General features: G+C 55.5%; 1 protein-coding gene across 1 annotated transcript in view; it reads left to right on the top strand.

The window, feature by feature from the left end:
- The window catches only part of HPSE2 (heparanase 2 (inactive)), a 106,681-nt gene that overhangs the window by 89,302 nt on the left and 9,187 nt on the right, over window positions 1-8,192 (top strand). The window contains exons 8-10 of the mRNA XM_031061533.1: window positions 1,240-1,333; window positions 3,680-3,786; window positions 4,586-4,700. Of these exons, the coding sequence (XP_030917393.1) occupies window positions 1,240-1,333; window positions 3,680-3,786; window positions 4,586-4,700 (316 nt within the window). The remainder of the gene's footprint in view (window positions 1-1,239; window positions 1,334-3,679; window positions 3,787-4,585; window positions 4,701-8,192) is intronic.

Raw genomic sequence — 8,192 nt, 5'->3', positions numbered from 1 at the left:
CCCCAGCCACTACAAATGCTGCAGGTGCTCTCTGGTGCAGATGAGATGCATGTCATGGAGAAAGGTGAATCCACCTTTCCTCAGAGCCCAGGTCTTTAGCTTGTTATGCATCCCAGCACCCCCAGCTGCACCGAGGTCTGCAGGGAGGGAGAGGGCTCTGTGCAGCTCTGGTGAAATCCGAGTGCATGTAGATCCAGTGAGGGATCAGAGGCAATGACTCAGCCCCACCAGCCCCAGCCAGAGCTGCTGCTGTTCCTGGGAACCTCCGTCCCCACAACGTGGCTCTGACATTCTCTGGGGCTTGCTGGGGTGAGTGGCTGATACACAATGCAGATTTGGGAGGAGAAGGTTCATAAAGTTTCTCTTGCAAAACCTATTTATCAGAAGAAGGGCTGGCCCAGGGGTATGCCAGTGCATGCTGCAGCAGACATCCTGTTCCCTGCAAGACTGGCAGGAGCCTCTGGGAGATGTACAAGGGCTGCCGTTCCTCTTTGCATGGAGGAGAGGTGACAGCCCAAGACTCTCCCTCAGGAGGAGCAGTTGGGATTCCCTCTTGACACAGGGTATGTGCAGCCAGGACAGAATGCTTCACCTTATGTCCCAGAGCCAGGAGACAGCAGTGAGACATTTCAGAGCCTTCCTCTCACACTTAGAGACAGATGATTCACATTGTTATGGGCAGCACTGTAGCTGTACTTCATAAAATCAAGCACATGGAGAGCAGGAATCCCTGTATGGGAAACACTCCCTGGCATTCCTAGGCCAGAAGGTATTTCTGTGAGAGCAGGACTTCCTCTGCTGGTAACAGCCAAAACTCACTTGACAGGGGGATTCAGCTGAGGATTGTTTCTGGAAGAGCAGGCAAGGAAGGTGTAGGTTGTGCAAGAGTGCTGCAAAGCCTTTGCAGGTGGCATTTTGCTCCCAGCCTTTAGAATACTACCCCCAGAGTTTCACCAGCAAAAGTGAAGAAATTGCAAAACTTCCCATGGTTCCTGAAGGGCAGGATGCTCAGTGTTTAGGGTGTGTCCACCTTACATCCTGTTTTGGAGACTGAAATCTGCCAGACTGAGCATCTGCCAGACAGGCATGGCCAGAGGGCCGGGACAGGACAGGGTGCAAGCAGGGACTCCCCAGGGCAAAGGAAGCATCTTGGTATGGGACAGCAGCAGAACAGGAGGACGTGGTTTGGGGACAGAGACACTTCCAGCTTCTGACCTTGTCTTCTTATTTCCCTTCCAGTTACTACATAGATGGTCGAGTGGCCAAGGTGACAGACTTCCTGAAAACACGGCTGTTGGACACACTGTCAGACCAGATCAGGAAAATCCAGAAGGTGAGCAGGTCTGCAGGGCTGAGGGGACACCGTGGCTGCAGTGCCGGGCTGGGGCACAGCTCGTGGCCAGGGCATCCACAGCTCCCAGGGCAGCTGGCGTGGGGCAGGGAGGGAGAGTGGCTGCTGGGCCCTGTGCTCCCAGAGAAAGTGCAGCCAGCCCTGTTCAGGGCAGGGGTGAAACCCCAGGCAGCACAAAGCCTGGCCCCAGGGTGGGGTGTGTGCTGGGTTGTGAGGGAAGTGGCCACAGGCTGCAGCACAGCATGGGCTGTGCAGGTGTGCTGGGACACAGGGCAGCAGAAAACACCATGCAAGGCCCTGCTAAGGCAGCTACTGGCTTGAGGCTCCCATTCTGTCAGTAATGAGGCTGAAACTGAGCCTGCTCCCCAGAACAAGGAGAGGAGGGAGCAGCCAGGTGGTACCAAGCCTTCCTGAGCACAGCCAGTGCCATGTGTGCTCAGGAGGGACTCCTACCACCACATCTTGCCCCACTTGCTCACAGTGTGCCTGGAAATGTTGCTTGCAAAGCAGTGACAGTTGCATTCCCAGAGTGATTCTCACTGGTGGAGAATTGTGACCATTATGAACTAGTGTCCTTTTTCCCTGATAATCATGCTTTGACTGTGTCAAAAAACCCAGCTGTTGCTGGCCTATGGTGTCAGAGTCCATGGCTGGCTCATGAGTGCTCCTTTCCTCCCTGTCCAGGGACCCAGCTCACACCTCTAACAATGGGATACATGGCAGGGCCTCTGCAGGGTCCCCCTGCTTTGGCTGATAGAGGGGCCAGAGCTGAGACTGACACACTCAGCTGTCAGTCCTGGAAGAAATAAGGAACACCTAGTGAGTGAAAAAGGCCTTAGGGACTAGAGGAGATGTCCATCCATCTGTCTTGTCTAGGTTTTCAAATCTTACCACTCACAACAATGTCTCACTTGTAATTCCTGCAGGGAGAAACCATAGAATGAGTAAACAACTCAAAGAGGCCCTGGGAAAGGGGATGAGAGGGTCAGTGCAGCAAAGCTGGAGGAGAGAATCTCCTTGCTCAGCCCTCTGGCACAAGCTGGGAGTCATCCCTGTGTGTGCATGATACTCCTGCTGTGGGGGAGGCATGGCACAGTGGAATCACTGTGGGGCAAGCAAGAGGCACCAGCTGACCCAGCCCCCACAGGTATAATGCCCTGCCAAAAGTGGTGACATGCATCCCACCTCTGCTGCAGGTTGGAACCTGCTGGAAATGGAGTGGGACTCCATCCACTCCCAGACCAGAATCAGCCAGGAGCTGCCCTTGGTGCAGTTTAGGGGAACCCTCACACCCATGGGCCAGAATTTGTTCTGCACAGGGTGGGGCTGGGGAAGGCTCTCCTGGGAATGCCAGTGTGGCTGAGCAAAAGCACAGCACTGGGTGCTAATGGCCTCCAGCTTGGCTCTGAGTCCCTGCATCCTGCCGGGGCTGATTAGAGCAGCTGGACTTGTCCACTTGCCTGTTTTATTGCTTCCTCTCCGGCCGGGAAGGTGGCGGGCTTAGATAATTACAGGCAGGATGCCAACACCTCTGGGGCTTCAGGCAGGGCTGTCGGCTCTCACAGGCTGTGAGTGGGAGGCAGCCCAGAGCTGGCCTATTTAACATCTTTGAGGGATCCCAGTCCATCCAGCACATTCCAGTGCTCCTCACTAATGGGGCAGGATCCATCAGGCTGCTCAGAGCATTCCCGGGTTTGCAGACATCTGGTCTTGGGAGCTTGTCACCCAGCCTGGAGAAGTGGGACTGCAGGAGAGGGGACAGGCTGTGGTGCTGAAGGGTGCTTGGGCTGGGAGAGGGCAGCTCTGGCCAGCTGAGCATCCCACAGGTGTCTGCACTGCTGGCTGAAGCCTGCAGACCTGCATGTCCCACCTGTGCCAGGGACCCCTCAGGTGGCCAAGCAGCCCCTGCTCAGCTGTGGGACTGACTGTCCCATTGGGGCTCAGGGGCTACCCACAGCTGGCAGCCACCTTGACAGGGGTATGGGAGCTAAGGTGACATGAGAGGGCAGTGTGTGGGACAGAGTGCATGAGGAACCACAGGGGAAGAGCAGGATCTGGGACTGGGAACATGAGAGTACATTTGGGAGCAGCTCCAGAGGATGTGAGTGGATGTGTTGGCAGTGGAAGGAGAGAGTGAGGAATAGTGTCCCCCCACCCAGCCCAGGTAAAGGCACAGAGGGACATGCCATGGCCAGGCAGGCACTGACTGTCCAGCAGCACCATCACCAAAGGTCTGCAGAAGTCTTCCCATGAGACAGGAGATGTCTGGCTTGGTTTTGAGTTACAGGTTCACCAGAGTTATTTTGGTTGCTTTTGTCTCTCATGCAGGTAGTGAACACGTACACACCAGGGAAGAAGATCTGGCTGGAAGGTGTTGGCATGACCTCAGCTGGAGGCATGAACAACCTCTCTGACTCATATGCAGCTGGGTTCCTGTGAGTGACTCTGGCTTGGTTCCCCCAGGGCACTGCCACCCCATGGGCTCTGCTGGCTGAGGTGCTGCAAAGGCATTGCAGCTGGAAGAGGGCAAGCTCCAGGCCTAGAGACCCCCTCACTACTCCCTGGCAGCCTGAGTATTGTTAATTTCTCCATTTCATACCTAGTACCCCTCCTCAGCTCTGCTTTCCATTTTCTCTCCTTTGAAGCTACAACCATTCCTGGCTCCTGGGGCTTGTCCATTGGCACAACCCCGTGGCCTGGACATCCTGCTGCAAAGCCCCAGTCCAGATCTTCAGAGCTGGCTGTGATCATGAAAGATGGAGGAAGATTATCTAAGATTTGCAGGGAAGCCCAGGGACATGCCTGGGCTATCAGGGCTGTGGCAAGCTGTGAGAATTGAAGATCTTGCCCAGGGAGTGTGAGAAGACAGGCCAGTGCAAAGGTCTGGCCTGCCCTGCTCAGACAGAGGGTGCAGAGTGCTGGCAGGCTGGGGGAGCACCTCTGGGCAGAGGGCTGAGATATTGGGGTGCACACAGGGGCTCAGGCACAGGTTTGGGATGTGCAAGCTGTGCACAGCTGGGGCAGGAGAAGAAACATGCAGACTTGTTGGGACAGGGATAGTGGGAGCCAGTTCATAAAACCATCAGGAGGCTTCAGCTCAGGTGCTGGAGCAGGGATCAGGTTGTATGCATGAGAGCAGCTGTGCCACCGGGACCAGGCAGTCCCCCCCAGTGTTCCCCCCGTGGTGCCCCCTGCCCCTCCATGGTGCCCTGGCTCTGTTCCCTCTGTCCCCAGGTGGCTGAACACTCTGGGCCTGCTGGCCAGCCAGGGCATCGACGTGGTGGTGCGCCATTCCTTCCTCGACCACGGCCACAACCACCTGGTGGACCAGAACTTCAACCCCTTGCCGGTAGGTCTGCCCAGGGGTGTCATGCTGCTGCTGGCTTCTCCCTGCACATCTGGGGGGATTCTCTCCTTGTGGCCTCTCTGAACTCTGCTGGGAAATGAATTTTCCAGATCTGTTCCTGACAGTGTTAACAGGAGATGTTGGTTCATATCAAGTGCGACATGTTGGAGGCAGATGGGAGAGCGATACCTCTGTAGCTGAAATCTCATCTGATGCCCCAGGGCTGTGCCACAGGAGAGAGGCTGGTACCACTGAGGGGCACCGGGGCACCAGGGCAGGCTGGAGAGTTGGAGGGGTGGATGGGGTGCTGGCCCAAGGGAAGCCAGGCTGGAGCTTCAGCACCTGATTTCAGATTTCTAGAAACCAAAGTGAAAGCTTCACAGTGAGCAGTGATCTCATCAGTGCCCCACAACATCCCTCACTCCTCAGAAACACCTGGGCAGAGGGGAACTCCCAGAACACATGGTGCTGATAAGGAAACCATATGAAAAATCCTGTTAAAAGTAGCAGGTTTCCTTTTCCTCTGGGGGTTAGTAAATATACTGCCTTGACAAGCAGAGAGCCTGGCAGAGCAGCTGGGTGCTCTGCATCTCTCCTAGAAGGGATTTGTTGGTCCATGACCCAGCAGACACTGCCAGCAGGCTGGGGTTCCCTGTTGGAGATGTGCACAAAACTCTGACACTGTGATCCTGCCCTTGGTGCTGTGCTGGGCTCTCAGGGGTGGCTGCAGCGGAGCAAAGTCTGAGGGAGCTGCATCTCAGGCAGCTCTGCCTGCTCAGGCAATGAAAACAGCATCCCTGAGCACCAGGCTGGCTCCAGAGAGCAAACCAGTGAGCAGGAGAGCATGGCCTCCTGCCTGTGCTGCTCTGGGTATCTCCTGGGGCACCTTGGTGTGTTCCCACATGCAGCCTTCCAGCAAGCATACCTGCCAGCTCTGGGGGCCCAGCCTGGGGGGCTTTGAGTTTTGTTTGAGATGAACCTGAGCTCACAGCTCTATGGATTTCTCCTGAAGAGCCAATTTCCCTGACCAAGCCACATCACCCCCTTCCCCAGGGCTTCAGGGCCCCAGATTGCTCCTGGCTGGATGGGTGCAGGCCAGCTCCTGCCTGCTGGGTGCACGAGGGTATGGCCAGCTCTGCTGGCACAGGGGGTCAGAGGGTGCCCATGGCCAGCTCTGCTGGCATAGCAGGATCAGAGGGTGCCCATGGCCAGCTCTCCTGGCACAGGGGGTCAGAGGGTGCCCATGGCCAGCTCTCCTGGCACAGGGGGCCAGGGGTGCCCAAGGCCCGGTCTTCTGGGTCAGAGGGTGCCCATGGCCAGCTCTGCTGGCGCAGGGGGGCAGCAGCCCCAGAGCAGCTGGGGAAGGAGATTCTCCAGCAGTTCAGAACGGGATTAAAGCCAGGAAAGGAGTTAGAGGAATAAACCTCAGACTGTTAAACACAATGGAAGTCTTTAACTTGGATTTTGCTGTTGTTTTAAAGATAAGTCTCCCAATAAGGGAGGTGCCAATTGCTGTTATGATTGTTTCCTCACTCTCCCGTGTTCTTCAGCGCCGATCCCACATCCCACCACTGTGCTCCTGCACGAACTCTGGCAGGTGCTTCCACAACCCCTTTCCTTCCACTCCTGTGCTATAAAAGAGCCACGGGCAGGTGAAAACCCACAAAGGGTTTGAGAAAGCTGCGAACACCGTAAAGCCCGGCAAGACCGGGCGGTGACCCGCTCGGCGGGACGGCGGCTGCTCTTTTCCCGTGGGAGCTGTCAGGAGAAAAAAGCCGCTGGCTGTACCTGTGCGGGGCCGGCGCTGTGAAATACAATCTGCTCATTAGCTGCCATGACAAAGAAGTTTCCGCACGCCGGCTGGGCGTGAGGCAGCTCTCAGCTGCCTGCTGAGAGAAGCGCTGCACCGCCACGGCATCAATCACAGCTCCGGCTGGCAGCTCCTCAGGGAGCTGGGAGCCAGGCCCGGGCTCCCCAGAGCAGCCTTGGCACCTCCTTCTCCTCCCTGCCCCTGCGGATGCCTGCTTGTCCAATAAGAGGATGGCCTCAGGTGGCAACAGGCACCGAAGCTTTGCAGTGAAATTAGGAAGATGCTCACATCTCTGCTGGGCTTCCCGTACTCAGCTGACTCATGGGCTAAGCAGCATCTTGTGCCTTTTGGGACATCTTGCAAGAGACGTGGTCCTTGTGTGTCCCTCCAGGTCCTTCACCCATGGAAGGGCAGCTTGAGTGCCCATTCTGGTTGCCAGAATTGCCTGTCCACTCTCCCTCTGAGCTCAAGTGTTTTACTGCCTTGTTATTTTTGAGATAACATTTTCATGTATGGTTGGAGTGCTTTTTCTTGCTGAGTGATTGGAGCAGTCAGCTGTATAATAGTCAGAGAAACCCTTCAAATAGAGCCTTGTGCAGGTACATCAGTCTGCCTGCCTGCACTTAAACCTGTAAATGTGTGGGAGTAAGGAGTGCAGGGAAGGAGGGCAGGAGCAGCACTAATATTTGCTCGTCACAGGGCAGTGCCTTTGAAATGCTGATCCAGCATACAGTACCTCTAGGATCATTTCAGGCATGCAACGTACATACTCTATCTCTCTTTCCTTAATATCTCTCTGAAACAGTCCAGAGGGAAGCAATACATTTATTTCACCCCAGGCAGACATGAGATTTCTCTTCAGATTCTTACAGAATGTTAAAGACGTTTTTCAGTGCTCTTCCACGTGGTACTCACCTCTTTTTTATCCATCCTTGGTATTGATTTCTGCTCCTTTAATGTACAATGCTGTAAGGTTATATCTATGCAGAGAAAAAACTTGGGCATATTTCTAGGCAGGGCTTGAGGAACACAAACCCCATGGAAAAGCCAAAGCTGGAAACCAGACTTCCATTTCCTGTGGCTCCTCATGGACCTTTCTCTAATGACTCTGGGCAGGGAGACTCAGTCTACTGAGTTCAGTAGACACTTAAAGTTCTTTTCTGCATATAAGATTCATATGCAGGATGAGAAAGTCCTGAAGGGATCAAGGGTGAATGGACAGCAGGGGCTGCCTGCTCAGCTGTGGTGGTAGAAGACAATATGATATTGCCTGTGAATTGATGGTGTCCTTGAGAAAGCATCACAGCAGTGCGAAGGTCTGTGCCCAATGGTGCTGTGATCAGATGCTTGGATGCTGCGGGTGATTTTTCACCTCCTTGGCTTTGCCCAAAGGCACTGAGGAGAACTCAGCGGGAAAGGACATGACTGTCTGTCCTGGAGGAGGGAGGACCCTGGGCTCATATTAGGTCTGTCTGACCTGTCCCGAGCACCTCCGCATTAGGAGATGCGTTGGGCCCCCCAGTTTCCGGGCCCAAGGAGGCAAGGGGCCCTCGGTGAGGTGCCAGGAGCGGGAGCGGGTCCCCGGCCGTGCTCCGCCTGCCGCACGTACTCGCTCCCCGGTGCGCTCATTAGCGGAGCTGCCTTGGCAGGAGGCGCCGCTAATTGCAGCGGAAGGGCCCCGCCGG

The sequence above is a fragment of the Geospiza fortis genome, unplaced genomic scaffold (genome assembly GCF_000277835.1).
Source record: "Geospiza fortis unplaced genomic scaffold, GeoFor_1.0 scaffold130, whole genome shotgun sequence".
Lineage (NCBI taxonomy): Eukaryota > Metazoa > Chordata > Aves > Passeriformes > Thraupidae > Geospiza > Geospiza fortis.
This window is presented reverse-complemented; position numbering and strand designations above follow the sequence as displayed.